Genomic DNA, 23,899 nt, shown 5'->3' on the forward strand with positions numbered 1-23,899 from the left:
TTTATATCGCACTGGCTGGAATGGAAAATTTGAAAAAAAAAACCGGGAAACTTTTTCGTTTATTTTTTGTGGCTGGATCCAACAAATGCACTTCCTTTGCATTGTCGGTGCGTTTTTGTACGAAGTTTTTTGGGGGGGGGGGGGGGAAGTTCTGTTTATTTGGGGGTTGGCGAAGTATTTCCGACTTTATGATGCAACCAACCTTTTGGGAGTGTTTAGTTTGAGGGTGTGGTTTACAATTTGGGTTATTTTTAGCAAAATTTTTCGATTGCAGATTTTGTAGAAAGTGGAATGAAATATTTTCAAAAAATTGATGCTCAATAGTCAGTCCGTGTTGAGGTCAGGTTGAGGAATTTTAGGTGATCACTTCTTAAATGATAGATCATGATGTTAGGAGAGATGTATTCTTAAACTAGAAAAAATAATAAAATGATTTTTCGTATCCTCTTCGATTTCTACGTAAATAGATTTTAAATAGCTAATTTTGACATTTATCGATAGAGTTTTGTTGAACTTTTTTTTTTAGAAATGCTTATTAGGGTGGTCCAAATCCGGGTAAACCCAGGGAACTACCCTCTATAATCAAAGATTGACCCATCGCTATATAATGAGGATTTCCGAGATTAACAGGTAAACAACCTGAATCAGTTGCTTTTCTCCATACATTTTCACGTTTTTTTCTAAACAAACTTCAAGATGGAGGAGTTCCCGAGGTCAGAATGAGCTCAAATTTGGAATTTTGCCTAGTGATGGGTCAACCTTTGATTTCAGAAGGTAGCATCAGGGGTACCCGGTTTTGGACCACCCGAATGCTCATTTAATTTAGGTTAACAATTTTTCCCAGTAAAACTAATGCATACAACTTGTAAACTCAGAGATAATTTAATTTCGACACTTAAGTGCCGCGATAATTGGCCGATATGTTTTCAGTTTTTTGCTGATAAGTTTAAAATCTGTGGTAAAAGTACCATTATTTATACAAATTTGGAAAGTACATTAAATTTCCAATAAGATTGACATTTAAAAAACACAAAGTTTGAGTCAAGAGAGATACAAATGTAGCGTGACGGGTCTACAGTTTTTTCGAAAATGAAAAACGAAGCTTTTGCTTCCCGAATCACCCAATTTCGCCAATTTTGATGATTTGACAGGTACTTCTTTTCGTGGCGGGACAACGCAGATATTTTGCAAGAGAGGGTTTTGCTCGCGTTGTCCCGTCACGAAATGAAGCAATTGTGAGAATCTCTACTGACTAGTCATCTTTAGCTAATTTGGGGTCGCTTGGCTCGAATATGAACCCTAGAATACTCCAAAGTATTCAGGGAATGGCGAAGCTAGAAGATTGGATTGCATTCCCTGAGTACTTTAGAGTATTCTAAGGCTTATATTCGAGTTCAGCAACCCCAAATTAATTAAATTTGACCTTCCTGTTACATTACTGTATAAAAATTTCAAATATTCTGGCTTCGCCATCTTGGATTACACATTTCATGAATACTTGGGAGTATTCAAGAGGTCGTATCTGAGTTCAGCGATCCCAAATTAGTTAAACTTGGTGGTTTTGCCTTCCTCACTGAGGTAAGGCTATAATCCTGCTCTAAAAATGAACTTTTTATTAAAAGCTCGATGACCAACCTTCATGTATACATATCGACTCAGAATCGAAAACTGAACAAATGTCTGTGTGTGTGTGTGTGTGTGTGTGTGTGTGTGTGTGTGTGTGTGTGTGTGTGTGTGTATGTATGTATGTGTTCAAAAATCTTGCCAAGTTTTCTCAGCACTGGATGAACCGATTTTGATCGAACCAGTTGCATTCGACTTGGTTTAGGGTCCCATACATCGCTATTGAATTGTTTGAAGTTTCGATAACTAGTTCAAAAGTTATGTATAAAAATGTGTTTTCACATATATCCGGATCTCAATTATATGCATGTAAACGATGTCCGGATCCATCATCCGACCCATCGTTGGTTAGGTAATCGAGAGACCTTTCCAACGAGTCCACAACATTGAAGATCTGGCAACCCTGTCTCGAGTTATGACCACTTAAGTGATATTTATGTACTTTTTTGAAGCCGGATCTCACTTAAATGCATGTAAACGATGTCCGGATCCATCATCCGACCCATCGTTGGTTAGGTAATCAAGAGACCTTTCCAACTAGTCCACATAATTGAAAATCTGGCAACCATGTCTCGAGTTATGACCACTTAAGTGATATTTATGTACTTTTTTGAAGCCGGATCTTACTTAAATGTATGTAAACGATGTCTGGACCCATCATTCGACCCATCATTGATTAGGAAATCAAGAGACCTTTCCAACGAGTCCACAACATCGAAGATCTGGCAACCCTGTCTCGAGTTATGACCACTTAAGTGATATTTATGTACTTTTTTGAAGCCGGATCTCACTTAAATGTATGTAAACGATGTCCGGAACCATCATCCGACCCATCGTTGGTTAGGTGATCAAGAGACCTTTCCAACTAGTCCACATAATTGAAAATCTGGCAACCATGTCTCGAGTTATGACCACTTAAGTGATATTTATGTACTTTTTTGAAGCCGGATCTTACTTAAATGTATGTAAACGATGTCTGGACCCATCATTCGACCCATCATTGATTAGGAAATCAAGAGACCTTTCCAACGAGTCCACAACATCGAAGATCTGGCAACCCTGTCTCGAGTTATGACCACTTAAGTGATATTTATGTACTTTTTTGAAGCCGGATCTCACTTAAATGCATGTAAACGATGTCCGGATCCATCATCCAACCCATCGTTGATTAGGTAATCGAGAGACCTTTCCAACGAGTCCACATAATTGAAGATCTGGCAACCCTGTCTCGAGTTATGACCACTTAAGTGATATTTATGTACTTTTTTGAAGCCGGATCTTACATAAATGTATGTAAACGATGTCCGGACCCATCATCCGACCCATCGTTGGTTAGGTTATTAAGAGATCTTTCCAACGAGTCCACATAATTGAAAATCTGGCAACCCTGTCTGGAGTTATTACAACCTAAGTTATATCTGTGTACTTATTTTTCTGGACCTAAAAAAAAATAGCTGAAATATGTGTCCAAACCACTCATATTACCCATTGTTGGTAAAAAGTGAGGAAGGCATCAACCACATAAGTGGATTAAGTTAGTTTTTCCATTCCGCCGCTATAATAGACGCCATCTTGAATATTTCGCTTCATTTTGAGACTCAGGAAAATCAACAGGCAAATAAAGATTCAAGAAGGTCGATTTAGTCTAGATCGATCAAAAACTGGTCTGTTACAAGACTTGCTTCTAAACACAGGAAATGAGCACCTTTTTTAAATTTCAAAGGAATTTACGAGCAACACTCATAAATACTATTGTGGCTTGAAGATGTATGGGAAAATTTCAAAATAGACTAATTCAATCAGAACAGACATTTTCCGGTTCCAAAATTATATTTCTTACCAACACTGCACAGTGGTCTAGATCGCAAAATTAAGTGGAAAATGAATTTCCGAAAAATGGTGACGTTTTGGAGCTCTGGTGACATATGTTTTTCCATGTAATTTTGCCCGCAGAATCTGATTTTAACCTCAGAATTGAGCCAAAGTGTCGAAAAATCGAATTTTTTGTCATATTTTGGGTTTCTTGTAAAATTATTATATAAACCCAAATTATGACCAAAAATAAAGAAAAATACCCCTGAGATTTTTTCAGCGTTTGTAGTCCTAGATCTCTTCTTTCAAATGTAACCTGGTGCTTAAAATTTGGCTTGCGCCTTTTCGAGATATTTAAGTTTTAAATTTGCATCTTTTTTACCTTAAAATGGCTGTAACTTTTGACCCTTAAGTCAAAATTGATATGTCAAAAAATAATAATGTTCGTTTTTTAGAGCTCTAGAAGTGCTCCGAATATCACTTTTCTCTAAAGCTTAACCCTGAAATGCCACGTTCAATAAAAAAAAAACTGATTTTTGAATGTTTGCTCATATACTTTCAATAAATTTGGTCATAGAAGGCGTAGATTACGAAATAAAATTTTGGTGTCAAGCCCAAAAACTTTCTAAAAGACAAAAAAAAAATCCCAAAAATATTCCTGTAAAGTTAGATTTTCATAATCACCCTAATCGTGAACCACCCTAATTTTGAACCAAACTAGCCCCTTTCCATTAACAACAACTCTTCTGAAGACACCAAAGCTCCAAAACATCACCATTTTTCGGATAATCAATTTTCCACTTAATTTTGCGATCTGGACCACTGTGCACTGCCAGTACTTCGATAGATATTTCAAAATCTTTATTTTTAACGCAATAAAGATGCATCCAACATAATGGAGTCTTAGGAAAAGTTGTTGTATATGAATGTGGCTTTAATTTAAAATTGTTGACATGCAGGGTGACACACCTACAGGGTGTCAACCAAGCCCTAACTTCTAATGGTGGCTTTTTAAAGCGTTGTTGTCTTAGGAAAAGTTGTTAAGCTACTTATTTTAAGAAATTTTGATACAGTTGGTTGACAGGGTGGCACATCAACAGGGTGTCAACCCATTTCTAGCTTCTATTTAAGACCTCTTTGATCACTGTAAAGTGGGCGGTTTTCATTTCATTTTAATTGATATTTTACTCACAGAACTCTTTATAGACATATTTTACTTTGTGATTGTCTCAAGAAAAACATTATTTAAGGCATTTTTTAGCTAATTAGATTTTTCTATGCATGTTTATTCGTGTTTTCTTGTGATTTTTTTTTTCAAAATCAAACTGTTCTGTTTTTATTTATGAACTCTTTGTATATTTTTATATGTACTCGATAGAGCCACCACTTTCTTGGTTCATAAATAATAATCCAATCTGAAATTGGGAAGGCACAGGTGGCGCTGGGTCGTAAAATTTAGCCACCTTTATCATCCTCGAAAGAAGGGAACACGTGAACACGGAAGGACAAAAAAAACGTATCGTAACCTTCTCCGAGGGGTGTCAACGTACGAGGATGATTTAGAACTCGGACCACTTGCTGAATATTGGACAATATTTGATAAAACTTTAAGCGCCTAGCTCGGTTCCCTTGTTCCAAGGCGCGCAGACCGAATTTACGACCAATTTCGAGGCGGTGTCCTAAGTAACCATTCCTCCGGACTGCCCCTGCTCGTCGTAAATAAGGAAACCGGATGAATAATAAATCCGAGATTGCCTCTCCGGCCAGGGCGTAGCTTAGCATTCGAGCAGTGCAACGAGCCATAAGGACGACACAAATCTTCCGAATGCACGAAGACGTATGTCACTACTGTGTCTCCAAAGGTGGTCTGCCGACTTGGGACCTGCTTCCTGTCGAGTCCTCGGAGATACACCCCGGGATTCCCAGTAATCTCCTTCTTTGTGCAGTAGAATGTAAATTTTGTGCTTGTATTATTTATTTCATTTCCCAAGCCCTCGAAAAATTCTTTTGCGCTCAAAAACTGAACAAAATTGCATGCGATTCACTTTGTTCGATGTTCACAGTTTCCCCAACCATCGGGAAACTTTTCCCCCACACGGAATGTCATTCCGGGCGAGTTTCGTGCAGCCGTTTAGTATTTCATTTACAATATCTCTCGCTGGCAGGCAGCTTTCCACTGGAAAATGCAGCGCGTCGTTCCGCCCAGCGTTTTTCCTCCGGTTGCCCGGGAGAGGAATGCATAAAGAGCATTTATTGCACGGTCTCGCACTGCTTTTGCCGAAAGTTTTGTACCCCTGATGTCGGCGTTCTTTCCATTCTTGGCATATTTCGCTTCCTGGAGAGATCTTACATGGTGATGTGGTGAATAAGTGTGGGAATGGTTGAATTTGTGTTCCAGAACGAGATTGCACATTTGAAGCTGGGCTGGCATTTTTGTGTTGCACTGCAATTTGCCACACAAATCAAATTCAGATAATGCTCAATCTGTGGACTGCAACTTCATGCTTTTTCAAAATTTTGAAACAAGCATTCAAATTAGTGCTTGTCTTTCTAATTACCCCAGTCGCACCTGCCGCAAAAATCCACCGTCGTCAGCTCAACGCGCGATGATTGTTTTGAGAGATGGCAAAAGACCCCCCTGTGGCACACTCCGCCCACTTTACCAAATCTCGATGTCACCGGGATTGCATTGTGGTGGTGGTCCACAAAGTACACAAAATTAGTCCCATTTGCACAGCTCAGCGTCTCGCACATCCGTCGTGTCTGCGGTTGGTCTTTTCTGTCGACGTTGTGGATTATCCGGCGAACTTTTCCCCTTCTCACCGGCAGCAAACGGCAGTGTTGCCAGAAAGCATTTAATTAGTTGGAAACGAGCAAATCCCTGTTCTCTGACAAACTCCTTCGTGCGATGGTTTGCGCTCGTAATCCGCTGTGACTTAATCCTCGCCATCAACGCCAAAGATGAGCAACTCGTTCCATGACCTGGCTCTTGCTCTCCAGCTCCTGCTCCAGAATCCCCGTATATCTCTTGATCCTCTTACGAGAAACGACAACTTTGGGAAAGTTTATCTTGCCTCGAACCAAAAGCTAACAATTTGTCCCCCTTCTCCCATTTTTTTTTTTTTTTGTTCTCTCAACTTGCAGTTTTATGCACCGTGATACCCGACCTGCCCCGCTCATCCACTGCCGGATGCTGAGCAACGGAAAACCCGTGGAACCGTCCCCGGCGCCCGACCACCGGTCCGAGGCCCGGCTCCGGATCGACCCCAAGGTGCTGGTCTTCGTCGAGACGACCTACTCCCGGCTGGGCCGGGACATTGCCGAGCTGCTCGTGTACAACCGGATCAAGTGAGTACCTAACCCCCCTTCCCTCCCCCCCCTTCAAAATGCAAGCAAGACTCGAAAATCCCGAAACCGAACAAAATCGTTTCGGGGTGAAAATTAGACAATCTTCATCAATTCTTGTTTGCCCGTTAAACGGTGCTAGTTTATGGACGGGATTACGGACTGTATGTGTGTGGCGGAGGGGGGCCTCATTCGCTCCCCATGCCATTGGGGGGGAAAGTCGCATATGGGTCATTCCATCTGAAGCGGAACAGCATTTGAAAATTACCCTCTCCGATCCAGCTTAAATTTGGCAGAGCTGTTGATACTATCAAAACATGCAATAATCCCTAATTTCATCCAAATCGGACCACCCCCTCCATTTTTGTAACTCCCCAAAAAATCGACTTTTTGGCGATTTTTGACCAAACCTTCAAGTTTCAAACGACGATAACTCAGGAACTACAAATCTTAGAGGGTCGGTCTTAGACTCAATTTTGAAGGAAATTGGACGTAGAATCGATTTCCGTGATCAAAATGTTGATTAATATATTTTGTCTACCTGTATTGCGCAATTGAAAACTTTAAACAACCGTATCTCAAAACACCCCAACTTATTTTTTTTATTTGACCTCACCATCGTGTTCCCCGGCCAATTTTACATAAGAATCACTTATCGACAAAAAGGAATATGTTTCGTTCCAGAGATATCGAATTTTAAAGTTTTGTGTTTTCGAGATTACCTACATCAGCTTCATTCGCCGCATCTGCTAGAAGCACACAGGCGGGCTGATCAATAACTGCTACCTGGTCATTTATTGAAATAATATTTCATCATAAATAATCTTTACCAAATTGGGCAAAAAATGACTGTATAACACTGTAGGAAACTGGAGTTGAATCACGAATGTTTATCTGCTCAAAAAAATGAATGAAGTGAATTTCTGTGCTAACCCACAGGACAGAGATTAACGACACACAGTAAAGGGCAGAATTGGATTCCGACGGAGCGAGCAGGAAAATGCAATTAATCTTGTTAGTAACACTGAACAATAAGTACACGATACATTACTGAGTAAAAAATATGAACAAAAATTAATAAAATTTGTTGATACGTTGTACTCTAGTGAAGGACGATCACAAGGAGTAGGAAAAGGATTTCTGGAAAGTATAAAACTGAAAAATGTAAGAAAATCACAAAGTTTGATCTGCTGCAAAGCGGCTAATTCCCCAAATTTAGTTGCGATGATTTCGACACCGTCCGAACAACAGTATTTTTTTTCCTTACATCATTCTTGGATTCTTTTAATCAAATGGAGCTGGCTCACAATATTAAAATTGATTAAATATGATCAATCTTTTAAACCATAAATAGGATTTGCCAAATTATGGTAAAGTGTCAATAATGAACTATAATAATAATAATAATAATAATAAAGCAGGTTTTGGGGTTTTTGCTGAATGGCACTATTTTGCTACCGCTCATGATGAAGGCCCTAGTCATGGCATCGGAGGTACTCTAAAACGGTTAGCAACACGTAAAATAACCCAATAAATATTCCTTTCACAAAAATAGATTGATCAAGGTAGGGAACAGCATCTAATTCCAGCGTTCCTCTTATGTTGCCATATCAGCGCTTTGGCATTCAATTACAGCTGATTAAAAGCGTTTTCAACTGAAATCGAGTGATAAATAGCTCAATAAGAAGTGAACAAGCAAGTTTCTATCAAAAGTTTTGCAAAATTTGTTGTTTAAATAGTGAAAATGAGCAAATTGGACGAAACTAGGAGCGAGGACTTAACCTGCCAAACATACCAGAATTTCCCTATTAGCCATTTGAATAAATATTTGCGTAAAATTATGAAAATATAAATTAAATTAATCATCTCCTAGAACACCAGGTAGCAGTTATTGATCAGCCCGCCTTTGTGCTTCTAGCAGATGCGGCGAATGAAGCTGATGTAGGTAATCTCGAAAACACAAAACTTTAAAATTCGATATCTCTGGAACGAAACATATTCCTTTTTGTCGATAAGTGATTCTTATGTAAAATTGGCCGGGGAACACGATGGTGAGGTCAAATAAAAAAAAATAAGTTGGGGTGTTTTGAGATACGGTTGTTTAAAGTTTTCAATTGCGCAATACAGGTAGACAAAATATATTAATCAACATTTTGATCACGGAAATCGATTCTACGTCCAATTTCCTTCAAAATTGAGTCTAAGACCGACCCTCTAAGATTTGTAGTTCCTGAGTTATCGTCGTTTGAAACTTGAAGGTTTGGTCAAAAATCGCCAAAAAGTCGATTTTTTGGGGAGGTACAAAAATTGAGGGGGTGGTCCGATTTTGATGAAATTCGGGATTCTTGCATGTTTTGATAGTATTAACAGCTCTGCCAAATTTGAGCAGGGTCGGAGAGGGTAATTTTCAAATTTGCACTTTTTCGTGCACAGTTGAGATGGAATGACCCATATGGTACTTTCGTGAGCAAACACAACGATGCCATCAGGGCTATATTTGGCCATCCGGGAGGGAAAGATTCCCATGTAAGGCTTGGCTTGGAGGGAAATTGGACACGATTTGTTTTGCTTTATTTTATGTTTAATCATTAAATGGACAGAATATAATTGAAAAAATGTCATCATTAAATATTCACTAAAATGCAACAGGACATTATTGCGATTATTTAATTAGTAAGTTAGTTAGTTTTCTTGAATAATCATGAAAAAATAAATATTATTACAAAAATTCTATTTATTTCTTGAAACCATAAATCGGGCTTATAAACAGAATTCTTAATTTTTATTCTATTATTTTTATCAATTATACTGAATTCCCAGAGTGAGCATTTCTCCCAAAAAATAACAAATTTATTGAAAATTGAATTTTTTTTTTAATGAAATTTTGTGTAAACTTTTTTTAAGACCAAAAAAGACACTTTTCATAATTTGCTCGTCCATACAAAAAGGCTGTCTAAAATTATGTGTGTCATTAGAACGGTTTCTATGATCTGTGGATTTTGCTTAGTATTTCTCGGAAATTAAATGTTTCAATTTCGAAAAAATACCATTTTTTTTAATTTCACCGAAATTAGAAAAAAATGTTTGTTTGTAATTTTCACACAATTGTTTGATGGATCAAATCAAAGTTGGCTCATTATGTCTATAAAAAATCGAAGAGGATATCGAGTTTTTGTGATAAAAAGTTTTGTTTAAAGTGGGCTTTTTAAGTGTTCTTTTTTTCTGAATAGCAAATAATGACCACACAGAAAAAAAAGTTGAATTTTGAAAGGTTGAAAATTTGGTTGGCTGAATATTACCTTTTTTTTGTGTAATATGACTGTGTAAAAATGTGAACCTGGTGAATATTCATCAAAAACTGATGAAAATTCATCATTTTCAGAGGTAAAATATTCATTTTTTGTTACACAAAATTTGTTATCATTTCCTGATGAAATTCACGATTTCAAAGATGGCGTGAAATTCGTTCAGCAATTCAGCATTTTCCGTGAATTACCGTGAAATTCATGGATTTTCTTAAATCTGTTTTAAAAACAATTCTATCAAATATGCATTAGCCTGTCCCATTTTGAGGTCATGTCGAGGATTTTCAGGTGCTCACTTCTTAAATGATAGATTATGATGTTAGGAACAATGTTTTCTTAGACAAGAAAAAATAATAAAATACTTTCTCGCATCCCCTAGTCAATTTACTGAAAAAAGTCACTTTTTTGAACAAATTTTCTAAAATCGCTTGGAATCTATACAAAAACTGATTCGATCTGGTGAGTATTATCTTCAAACGATAGGTTTTTGTCCATAGATTAAGATGCACTATCAATATTGGACCAAAACCTAAGTTTTTGGACACTCCCAGGCGGATTTATGTCGAAAAAATCGCATTTTTCGAAACTTTTTTCAGAAATCCTTATTTAATTCAGGGTAGCCTATTTTTCCTAGTAAAACCAATACATGCAACTTGTAGGAAATTTCATGGCAAACATTTTTCCCTCTGAGAAAATGCAATTTTGACACTCCAGAGCCGAGATATTTGAGTTTTAGTGAGAAAAAAGTGCCAATTTTCAAAATTTCTCAGAATTTAGAAGCTAGGCCTACTAATTACACGATGTTGCAAGCATGTGTCGCAAAGGTCAGGGTATGCTTTCTTATAGTAATTTTGGCCGCTAAATCCGAATCTGAAATCAAATTTCGTGTAAACAGTGATGTTTTTTAGCTATACCTTTTTGGAATGTTATTTGCGTGTTGCTTAATATAAATACTTGCCTTTAAAAAAATTGTTCAATAAACATTTTACAAACCAGACATGGTTATCCAAAGGTCTTTGAAAAATTTCACTTCGGATAATCGAACTATTTTTGATTGTCGACCTTAAGTATGGTGTTGATGAAATATTGAAAAAAAAAACGCATTTTGAAACTTAATGGCCAATACACTATTCAAATGTTACTGAAACTTAATGGCCAATACACTATTCAAATGTTACTGAAATTGGGTCGCAATGCGAATTTAATGTTAAAAGTAAGAAAATACATAATCGAGGCTTCGGATAATCGAGTCAGGATTTCGCTTATTTTTGAGTTTTGAATTAAATTTGTCACTTTTGAACTGTTTCCTAGTTTTGAATTTTTGAACCACAGATCAATAATACCCGTAGCATTCCGGGATTTTTATATATCTTCATCAAAACTTTGTAATTTTATTTTCCCAGCAGCATGTAATGGATACTTTTCGCCTTCAATAAAAAAGTAAAATTTGTCTTTCAGTTGTTTTTCTTATTTTAGGTACCGATACATGTTTTTTTTTTTCAAAATACTTTAAAATGCTGCTTTTATCGTCACTTTAAGCACGATTGGGCTCGTTTAAAATTATTTTGAAAGTCAGTAAAATTTCCATGCATAATTGTGATTCTATTATTTTTTTCGTGAAAACTCAGATGTTTCAAAAATGAAAACTAATGATTGTATTGAATGTGCTAGTAAAACTCCGTGTAATATCAATTTTACTGCCGTTTTATGTTGATGGCAGGGTTGCAAAAGAAAATGGAATAGATTAAATGACTTGAGCTTTACAATAATATTTTAATGATGATAACGAGCCATTTCCTGGAATGTTTTAGTTTTTTAGTCCCGTAAAATTTAGTATTTGGTGATTTGATGGCCCCTTGAAAGGGCAAGGTTCATCAAATCATCAAATATCGTGGAAATGTCAAAAATCCAGAAAATGACTGATTTTCAAGATTAAATACTACCTGGAAGTTTTCAGCTTGAAAAATCACTTAGCTTATAAGCTGAATATATAATAAAGTGCACAACAATCTTTCCGATTGTTTAACATAAGATTTTAAAGGTTATTTTCGCAATTTTTACGCTCCATGAAATTTCCGTGAAATTTTGTGTTTTCGATTAGTGGTTTTGCGTAAAAAATCACTAAGCCTTAAATGACCTACAACTTTGCCGACTTCAACTCCAAATCGATCAGAGAATCCCTTCTCGAGAAACAGATTTTGAATTTTTTCATAGCACTTTTTTAATGAACAGCACGCAAATGTGTATTGAGACTTGTGGGATATTTCCCAAGTTAAAAAAATACATTATGCTTTTCCTTCATGAAATATGTTTCAACTGAAAAAAAATAATTTGAAAAAAAGTTTTTTCTTAAAAAAAATGTAGAGCAATTTACGAATGTTTTAAATCATTTTTTGATCATATTTTTGTAAATTTTCAAAAATCATGTTTTTCTAAAACTGTAGCATAAATCTGATATCAGATTCGGCACCAGCCATTGCCATATCAAAAAAATATTAGATTTCTGAACATGTTATTCAGATCACGTTCCATTTTTCCAAGTCCCATCTTTTTCATCATCCCCACCAGTGGCCAGTGCCCTACTTTCTCCTCCTGTCATCGCCCTGCCATAAAGCTTGTTACAGTTTCGAAAAATGGTACCCATCATTGCAATGCTCTGTATGTGTTTCCCGGAGCCCTGCAACCATGCAGCACTGTGCACCATCACCAGAACATTCACAGGCAATCGTACGAGCGGAATCGAATTTTAAAACACAAAAGCTGCAAAACCGGCCCTCCCTCCGTCCCGCCTCCGGATGGCTAAACGACGACGCTTTTTCGGAATGCATTTGTTCCGGGCATCAGAAAATATGGTTATTTAATCCGATCGTTATTTGCATGAGCCCAGGAAGTAAATTACTATCACTTGTGTCTTTGTGTGTTTCTGGACCGGCTTTGGTCCTCCTCCTTGGATATGCCCTCCGGGCACAAAAACAGAGCACAGAACTTCGAACTGTAGTCCATGTAGTCTGGTGTCCTGGATGCCCTCTTGCGGTGGCTCCGGAGAGCAGATCTTTGCTTACTTTTCGCAGCAAAGTCCGGACCAACAAGGATGCAACGAGATGAAGGAAATTTAACCACGCAAATACCAAACTGAGCTTTTGCGGGATGGGAGGAGGAGTCGATGTTTACTAGTTCTCGGACCAGTTGGACAATCGGTCACCACATCCAGCAGGATGCCGCCGGGGAAAGCAATCAGGTCCATTAGGAGCAAACAGAGTTGGGTTTCTCTCTTTCTTCCAGTTAGAAAAGCACACCAGAACCGAACCTCGAAGCTGCATGTCTTTTATTAATTTGAAGCGATTTTGGAACCCCAAAGTTACATGGGATTTGGTTACGGGCTTTGTTTTCTCACCATTCTTCCCCGAGGGAGGGTTCGTCCTTCCTCTGCTGGAGCCACCACCACTTTATTCAAGCTGGATCTTTGTACCAAAGGACACACTGAACGAGCAGTAAAGTTGAGGTTGCCAAGCTGCAGTGCAGTAATCCTTCTAGTTTACATGAAATGAGAGCAATGTTATTTCAGGGATTACAGCTGGAAATTTAATGAACAGAAATTGCTGGAAAATGCGGGATCCATAAACATTTGCAATTATCTTTCAAAATTGTGAAAATACTAAAGAGACGAGTTGTTCCTTTTTAATATCAAATGCGTAGTTCATACTTCATCAGTGTTTTGTAGTAGGAAACTATAAGGTTTAGACATCATCAACATCAACAAACAAGTGTGAAAACTGCAATGTCTGCTCAGTAGCTCTTTTTCAATTAAGATTTTATCTAAGCTCCAACTCTAATCTCCCTAATTGATAGCCATCTCGGTCTGTTTTATTAGCTAGAAACTTCCAATCAAAGGGGAAAACTTCCCCTGTTGCACTTTTCTCTGGGCAAAAAGTTCAAAAACTAACCCATCCAAACATTGACTGTGTCGGTACGAACAAACCAGATTAAGTACTCAAACTGAAAACACTGCAAACCGTAAACTTTCGACTTTTCGTTTTTCGAGCTGCATTTTCCGGTTCAACCGGAAAGAGGTAGAGTAAACTTCACAAAACACAAGCACCTCTCTGATTTCTAGATCCGGGCGAAAACAAAAACCGAAAAGTTGCACACACTTTCAAACTGCAACTTTTTCCACACACACACTACTGTCTGCAACCCGGAGACCACCCGGACAGAGGGACCCATGCCCGAGCGGTGTAATCAACAGGAAGATCTGCGCCACGAAAAGACTATCCGCTTTCCGGGGTTCCACCCCCTCAACTCAGCTTTAGATTCTGTGGAATCTTCCTTCATTTCCTGATCTGGCTGCAGTGCCGAATCCTCATTGAATGAACACAAAACTTTCTCTTCCGATTCGGTTCCAAGGGGTTGCCTCATTACTCGGACAGACCAGTGAGAAAAGCTGGACTTTTGTGGAGATTTCAACGGAAAGCTTGCCTGAGGGTTGTTTTAAGGAAATAGGAGTTAGGAAAGACTTATTGTTAAAACAGCTTTTGAAAATTGCCTTTTTCTATTTCTTTGTTTTTTTTTTTTTTTTGATAATATTTGTTGCATTTTTAAAAAGTTAATTGAAAGTTGAATAATTTCCCTCTAACTCAAAAGGTTGTTAACCTTTCTTTGTTATTAAATTTGTATTATAGGTACTTCTTTACAACAAATAAATCAAAACTCATGAATATATCGGTTTATCGAAAGTTAAATTGAAAGATTCAAAATGCTCTGTTTGATTTGACAAAAAAATATTTTTGAAGGTATTCTTAGTAGTTGACAATCGATTGCATTGTTTTTTTTTTATTAGAATTTTCAGCAATAATTTTCATTTTGCTCCCCGTTTTTCGATGATTTTTTTTAACAATAGCCTTATCTGAAATGGAAAATGAAGTAGCAATGTTTTGTTATCAATCATTATTTCCTTCTATATAAGATTCAACCCCGTATCTAGACGGTCTATGATCTGAAAAATTGCAAACAAACAATTTTAAACTAATTTTTAAACTGCAATAGGCATTGGCAAGAAGCACCATTTACTCTTTTGACAATTCTGGGTTTGATGATTTCACTTGTTTCATTCAAGATTCCCAAAGCTTTGGGAGAAAATCCGGGGTTGTTCCATTTTTTTGCGATTTGAGAACCCTTTACAAAGGAAAAGCTCCTTTGAAGTTCCTCTGCAACACAAAAAATGTTCGAAAAACTGGGAAACTATGAGCTTAAGGTACATAAAATAAAACTTGTTACGCCTTTTTTTATTTAAAAAAAACTGCGAAATTTAAAAAATAAACTAAAAGTAAGACGAGCTAAATACATTTTTGTTCAGCTTAAAACGTTGAACGTTGAATATCTTATCAACAAAAACAATTTCGAATATTTAAAATTAAATTTAATTTATTGAAAGGACTAAAAACATTTCTGGACTTTTTTTAAAAAAAAAGGTCCAATAAACCAAATTTCCAGGTTTTGCTTTTTGGGTGTTTTAGAAACCGCCTGGAGTCAGGGTATTAAAAAACACCCAAAAAGCAAAAACTGAAAATTTGGTTTATTGGACCTTTTCAAAAAAAACTCCAGATTTGATTGGGCAGTTTTTAATGGTGAGCATGACTTTCAAATTTCGCATAATTTTTTTTATCATTGAGGTCTAATTACTGTCTAATTAAGGTCTCTCACTGTCTATGCTCATAATTGCAATTGTCCAATCAACAAAGTCGAAAAAATAAACGTACGTGCATAATTGAAGCACAGGGCATATGGGATTTTGGCTATATGGGAGACATTGGCTATAATCGAATGAAAAGTCATGCAATCATCAAAAAATATAGTATTTTGGAATTGGGAAGATGGCAGCTATCCATTGTAATTATAGTTACAAGAAAAAATACGCCTTTTTCCTGTATTTTGAAAATGCAATTTTACTCTAAAAAAACCTCAAAATATATGTTATTGCAATATGGGTATAAAATAAACGTGTTTTTGTCATACATTTTTCTTGCATTTTTTTAAAGAAATCTGAAAATTTTCACAAACTCCGTATTTTTGAAAAAAAAAACTTAAAATTTTAGTTTTTTGCAAAATTGTTTTCAAGTGATTGGGATTTTTTCATACATTTCGAATGTAATAACAACATTTTTAGGAAATACTCGACATTTTCACAAAACTACGTATTTTCGAAAAAAATACTCAAAATTTCAGTTTTTTTTTTTGCAATAAGAATATCAAATGATCGAGACTTTTTTATACATTTGGAATGTAATAACTTTTTTTTGGAAAAACTCAAAATTTTCACAAAACTACGTATTTTCAAAAAAACTGCAAATTTTTGTTTTCCACAATATATCAAATGCTTGGAATTTTTTCATACAATTCGAATGTAATAACAATCTTTTTGAAGAAACTCAAAATTTTCACAAAATACGTATTTTCGAAAATGAAAACTCAAAATTTTAGTTGGGTAACAAATGATCGGATGTATTCAAACATTTTATATGTAAAAAATGGAAATTTTAAGTATTTTCAGGAAAAAAAAGTTTTGTTTAAAAAATTTAGTATTTAAAAAATTGTTCTAGCTTTCGAAATTTATAAAAATATCTTGATCATTTGAAACCCATATTGTGAAAAATTAAATTTTTGAGCATTTTTTCGAAAATACGTAGTTTTGTGAACATTTTGAGAATTTAAAATAAATGCTACTATATTCGAAATATATGAAAAAATCCAAATCATTTGATACCCACATTGAACAAACTGAAACTTTGAGTATTTTTTCGAAAACACGTTGTTTTGTGATTTTTTTTAGTATTTTCAAAAAAAATTGTTGTGACATTTTCGGTTTTGCAAAAAAAATTGAGCATTTTCAAAAATTTGTGTAATAACTTTCGAAATGTATGAAAAAATCCCGATCGTTTGATACCCATACTGTAAAAAACTAAATTTTTTAGTTTTTTTTAAATACGTTTTGCGAAAATTTTTAGTATTTTCAAAAAAACTATTACTTTCTAAATGTATGAAAAATTCCGATCATTTAATACCAATATTACAATAACAATAATTTTGAGTATTTTTTCGAGAAACATTGCATTTTGTCCATTTTGTAAGGTATTCCAGATTTTTTTTTCGCTCCAAAACTCACACTTTTTCAAAAATGCATGATCCATTTGCGTAGAAGATCTAATCTAATCTTATCTATTCTAATCTTATCTAACTACCAGTCCGACGAAAGCATGCAGGAATGTTTTGTGATTGGATTACGCCCAAGCAATTTTCTTGTCATTATTAATAATTGCAATAGATACAAAAAAAACTCAAATTTAAGTGGCCAGCCCTACAACGTTGTGTTTACCGCAGAGAGCATTCTGAGAACGGATCACATTTCACAGAATCTACAGGAAAGGAAGGATGCGTGAACATACCGTATCAAACCCTCCGAAGTATGATCCATCCGCGCAAAATTAACTTTTTACTCCCCCAAAAAAAAATAAGAAATTATGAAACTACATAAAACAAACAATTTTCGGAATTTCATGTAATGCTAAAATCAAATAAAATAGTGGGAATTTAGTTTTCCTTGTGTCTATTGTCTATAGTCCTAATGACGGCAGGAGCGAGCTAACATTTTTCCAGAAATTTAAAAATAATTAGATCCTCTCTACTTTGAAGTTCTCTTTTGTGTGCAACTCCACCGTGGAAAAGTGGACCGAACCCAGTATGAGATGCGCAAAATACACTCGAACAGAAAAAAAACTATTGGTCCTTGAAATTGAACAGACAATGTTTTCGAAAGGCACCGTACAACCACCGATCGCCAAGAGGGAGGAAAGTTCAGTGGGAAGCATTTCGGCCCGTCGATGTCGATGTGAATCGCTGACACTTTCAAGTGGGAAATCTGTTTACAAAATTGCTTCGACGATTTTTGAGGACTTTTTGATTTTCATTTTAATCCACATTTTTTTCTCATCCAAACTTTGGGCTGCTTTTCCAACCTGATGCAAATATTTACCTTGTTAAATTATATTCCCTGTTTTCATCCCGAAAACCACATAAACCCTCCATATTACCGCTTCAAACGAAGCGATGGTTTAGGTGGTGGTGGTGGTACGCTGGTGGTTGAGTTGTAAACACATGTTCCAGACCTGCTCCAATGTCGCCTTTCCCTCAACACCGGGATCTCCCGGTAAGCAAACATGGTACACGTGTACTTGCAGGATCCGTTTATTCGTAACCAACCAACCTGGTACACGGAAAAAATATTCAATTCTGGTCTGAAAATATTTACTGGAATAAGAAATTACCATAATTTAAAAAAATTAAAGTTATTATTATTATTTTTTTTATATCAGCGAATTCAACAAAAGTGCTCCCATGAGTACTCTCTGAGAGAGCAATCCCGCTTAAAATGGCGTCCATTTTTTCAGATGACTATTCAAGAATTTAAACCAAATCTTTTCCGTGTATCCGTCCTTGAATTGGTGTACCCACAGAATTCGCAAGGTCTCCTGAGAAGGGGGCGAAATCTGTTTGTACGGAAGCACACAGTCGAGCACCCAATACGTATGGGACAACGCGTGTGGCACAGAACGGAACGACAGGCTGCGTTCTCAGGTGTAAATAAACCCTACTTTCCCACTGCTTCAAGTGGTCCTCCGCACAGTTAACCACACTTCCAGTAGCTGGGTGTGCAGAATCGTGTACTCATCATCGTCCTTTCACCTGTGCCGGTTCTTTTGAGAATGAAGTAATCCTGAGCTTTCAGGTTCGATGGTCATTGAAGGGTGCCAAGGTGATGATGGTGAAGATGGTGCTTCCTCATGTATGGAGTCAAATTGTTTAGCACTTGCTCCAGTAGAAAGCAAAATATTCTTAGAGCTTGTTCAGATGGCACAAAAAAGGACGACGGAATGTTGCTCTTTGTACACCTCCCAGAAATGCATTCATGTCTTCATACAGATGCTGAGTAAGCTGGAAAACAATAGAGATACATATGTGAACACGTAGTAGTGTCAAGATGCATTACTCACTGAATTTAAAAAAATATCGCTGTTATGAATTTCAACTATTATATTTTCACAAAAATACACAAATAATAATTTCAAATAATATTTATTCTGATCACACTATTCTTCTTATTGAAGAGCAAACGTTCAGAAACTAGTTTTTCCAAATGCAACCAACCGGCACACGCTGTTCCAATTGAAAAACAAGCATCGCCTTGCTCGACGAAACGGAGGAGACCAAAGGTCCTGTACCTTCCCACAAATACACACACAAACACACGAAACCATTCCCAACAAGGATGTACTCGAAAAGAATGTTTTGTACACAAGCTTTCCAGGACCTCGTCTTTTATGTTGTTGTTGTTGCCGAGTCGTACAAAGATGAGTTTCGTTCGCTCAGTAATGCTTCTTTGCAGGGTTTCTCAAGCGAGTAATGCTCTCCTCCGCACTGAATGCTGAATAGATGCTGCTTACCTTTTGGGGCAGGGTATTTGCCGACTCGCTCTATCTGCTGTGTGAGTGGAAAAGTGTTCCAATAATGAATACCGAAGAGAGTCGGTAATGGAGCGGAAAACTTGTTCGTTTCGGTAGATCTGTGGAGTTCCAGATTTGATTTCAAATTTGCATAGAATAATCTATAATGACACACATTTGCAGTATAAATTTTTTTGAGTGCAAGCAAAAAACAACTCAAGTACTTCACGATGCAAACATTGTAAAATGGGAGCTGAATGTTTATTGTTCCAACCATGGCTTGGAATTTTACCACATGACTGCAGTCTAATTGATATCTTCTGTAATATATTCAAAGCCCAGATCGTTACAGCTGTAGTCTGACAACCAACTTAATCGAATCCGATGAATGATGCATTAGATAAAATCTTTCCTTCCACAAAATCCTGAGATGGACGATGGGTAACCATAACCTTTCTACCACAATTCCGTATGATTCTGCATTTAAATGCAGCCTATCCCGTTTGAAAAGCTTCCACTCCAATATCCAATCAATCGTTTATCCCTGGATGATACTGATTGCAACTGCATCGAATTTATTAAGGTTATGTAAAGTGCTTCTTTCTGCATTTATTTACATTCACTCAAGAGCAGCACAATCGGTTTCTATCGATCTGACCATTAGTGCGCACAAAGTCCTCGCTGTATGGGGGGGGGGGGAATGGATCTGGATATGTTTGCGCTCAAATTAGTGGCATCCATATCGCACGCACGTAGAGTGCGGTCCCCACTACTACTGGACCAAATTAGATTTTTGCCGGATAAATGAGCGATAGGATTGACTTTTTTTATGACCACCATCAGTGGCTAGTAGTTGGGGAAGCTGTTCTTATTTTGGGCCTACAAGCGAAGTACGATTATTTGATTATTTTATATATACTTTTTTTAAAGCGTCTGATTTGCTGGGGATCCCAGGAAATAGGAGTTTAGGGAAAATTTCCCGGGAATTTCCGGAAAATTCTCGAGGTATATGCAATTTACTGGAAATTTTACTCATTGTGGTTCTGATTGATATTAGAACTATGTTTGATCACGCCTTCCATCGGATGGGGAAGTAAATGTCGGTCCCCACCTGAAGATCGAATCAGGTCGTTAGGTCGTTCGTCTCCCTCGTGCTTTGATGAAGTCGCTTGTAGGCAGATGGATTCACAAGCCAAAGGTCGTCAGTTCAAGTCCCGAGGTGCCAATGCTCCAAATTGAAAATTTGTATGGGTGATATTACCTTTTTTCGAAATAATTTTAATTCAATTTTTTGTGAAATATGTTGAATAGACTTAGTGATATTTCACGCTCGAAAATTACAAATTTCACGGGGATCTCATTTTCAAAACATCACATTTCACGCAAATTTCGCGGAACATGAAAAATATTAAAATGACTCTAAAAATCCTTTTTGCAATTCCGTCGTGAAACTACTTACTTTTCCTGTCATTCTTGAACGACGAAATAGCCTACTTTTCTGTACCAAAAATAACAGAATCGAATAGCAACACTTTTCAAAATAAATGCTGAAAAGTTCTACTTTTCAGCACTGAAATGGGTGCTGAAAAGTTGAACTTTTCAGCACTTGTTTCGGAAAGTAACACTTTTCAACATTTTTTAGATTCAAACGATTTATTGACAAAATACATGAAAATTTGACTTAAAATTTCACTCAATGGGTGTTTTTCGGAATTGCAAAAAATGTTGTATGGAACTCGTTGCAAAACTTGATTTTTTCAGCACTCTTCGTATTTATCCAACTCGGTGAACCTCGTTGGATAAATGTACGACTCGTGCTGAAAAAATCCTCTTTTTGCAACTTGTTGCATAAACTACTATTGGCACGCATATTCTAGTTTACTGAATTGCTCTTGTAATATTTGACAAATAAAGCTTAAAAGTTTTCGCTAATTTCATATCGAAGCAAGATTTAACAGTCTTTTCCAGTCACATGAGTAAAATAAATTAAATTTTCTGTGAAACTTAGCCCATTAAACATATTTTTCAAAGTTTTTGGCTCACTTTTCAAAAACTTAATTCAAAATCAATTTGCAAAAATCTTTTAATTTTTAACAATATCGAAATTTGTATTCTAAATGAGAAAAGAAAACAAAAAAAGTAATATTTTTAACCCCTTCCCGCCCAGAGCAAAATCGAGATTTTTTACGTTTTTCTACATAACTTATAACTGTACCGTCCAAATTTGATGAAATTTTGATGGTTATAAGTAGGCTTAGTGATTTTTCATGCTTGAAAATTACAAATTTCACGGGGACCTCAAAGCACACAATTTCACGCAAATTTCGCTGAACGTAGAAAATGTAACAATAACTCGGAAAATCTTATGTTTAAATCACAGAAACTACTTTTTATGCTTCATTAAAGATTATTCTTCAATAAACTGAAAAAAAAACTTCAATTAATTTAAACGTGACACAAAAAAAAATTCTCCTAATTTTCGAAAAAGTTTTCACCTGGCTCTTTATATTTTTGAAACAAAATGTAGCGTATGCGTTTTCTCATTTACTGAACTGTTTTTTTTTTAATTTTCGACTAGTAAAGCTAAAAAGATTTCGCTGATTTGCATATTATTAAATTTCATATCAAAGCAAGATTAAACAATTTTGTTCAGCCACAATGAGTAAAATTATTTGAATTTTTTGCGACAGTTAGCCCATTAAAAATATTTTTTAAAGATTTCATCTCACTTATCAAAAACTTAATTTGAAATCAATAGGCAAACATAATATTATTTGTAACGAAATCGAAATTTTTAACTCAAAATTAGAACAGAAAACAAAAAAAGAGTATTTTTTTATCTTTCACGGGAATCATCCACCCAACTAATCAAATATTGTTAAAATTAAGCAGGACTCAGAAAAAATCTGAAATGTTTTTAAAAGGTTATTTTAAAAATAAAAAATACTCTTCATTTTATTTTGAGTAAAACAAAGCTGGATTATTTGAATTTCTCTTTGAACAATACCTTTTCAAATAAAATAGCAGCAATGTCGATTACAACGAATGAAAATATTACTAAATTTAGTTAGTTTCTAAAAAACTGAAAAAAAAAACTGAACAGTTCTTCAAATGGTTCATATCAAGCTTTTCATTTGAAAACTAATAAAATTTACTTAAATATTCTTTATGGATCAAATATTTATTATTTTGATTTGAGAAAATCGATAAATTCCACTAAGTTTAAGCCGTACACGAAATCGTCAAAAAACACTAACCTTATATTAATAAGTAAACCGCTTAACTTTGCAGTATTTCATAAGATTATTTCCATTCCTTTTTGAGTTTGATAAATTATTTTGAAAAATATCGTTACAATTTTACACAAACTTTCAATTTCACGGGATTGCGCGGAAAAAGCAAAATTTCACGGATTTCACGCTGTCCGCGAAATCGTGAAATTTCACTAACCCTTATGTTGAATAATAAATTGTAAGTTTTGATTTTATTATTTTTCATTAATTTTCAAGAGGTTATAGAATTTTTGTGTAACAAATTCTGGAAACTTTTTTTATGCCATATAACCATGTTTTTTTTATTGTGTATGAAAAGGAAGAATATCATGTTAAGAACTATTTCCACGAATATTCACAGAATTTACTAAATTTATATGAATCAGATTCACTATTCGTGTCGGATGTTAGGGGTTCTTCCATACTCCAGAAGTGTTCCCAATGTGCTACCGTATAAACAGCAGAATTAGAGCGTCCAATTTCCCGTCGCGGGAATTCCCTGGATTTCTAAGAAAAAAAAAATTTCCTGTTTCCCGGGAAATTTGTAAATTTGGTACAATTTGAAAGACAGCATAAAAAATTAGAAAATTTATAACATTTTCTCAAAGTTGCATCATTTTGACCATTAATGTTGCTATTCTAGATAATTCTGTTGAAATTTATTATTCAGATACAGGATCAGAATAATTTTTGTTAATCTTAAAAATTTCCCAGGATTTACCGAGAAATTTGTTGAATGAGACGCTCTAAGCAGAATAAATCGATGGCATGACTTCATTACTAACAGTCTATCTTTCAACTTCACGAAGTATAATTTCATAAGTTTAGGTAAATAAAAATGTTTCAAAGCAAGGGTCCTGATTAAAGTGCCTAATAGAAAGTGGAGACAAGGCACTCAAAATGCAATGCCACATTCAGCTGGTCACTCAAATTTTACCAAGAGTTTACATGGAAGGTGCGCCTTTTTGACAAATCCTACACGGTATGGAGGAAGTAGAGATTGTAAGCACCTTATGTGTAAAATTTCGAAGGTGCTCAATTTGTTGAC

At 35.8% G+C, this 23,899-nt stretch overlaps 1 protein-coding gene across 5 annotated transcripts in view; it reads left to right on the forward strand.

Moving 5' to 3' along the window:
• LOC6040591 (bifunctional heparan sulfate N-deacetylase/N-sulfotransferase) overlaps window positions 1-23,899 on the forward strand; it is a 366,151-nt gene that overhangs the window by 309,157 nt on the left and 33,095 nt on the right. For all 5 annotated transcript variants that reach the window (XM_038266169.1, XM_038266170.1, XM_038266168.1 and 2 more), the window contains one exon: window positions 6,580-6,783. In XM_038266169.1, the coding sequence (XP_038122097.1) occupies window positions 6,580-6,783 (204 nt within the window). The remainder of the gene's footprint in view (window positions 1-6,579; window positions 6,784-23,899) is intronic.

Source organism: Culex quinquefasciatus, chromosome 3 (genome assembly GCF_015732765.1).
Source record: "Culex quinquefasciatus strain JHB chromosome 3, VPISU_Cqui_1.0_pri_paternal, whole genome shotgun sequence".
NCBI lineage: Eukaryota > Metazoa > Arthropoda > Insecta > Diptera > Culicidae > Culex > Culex quinquefasciatus.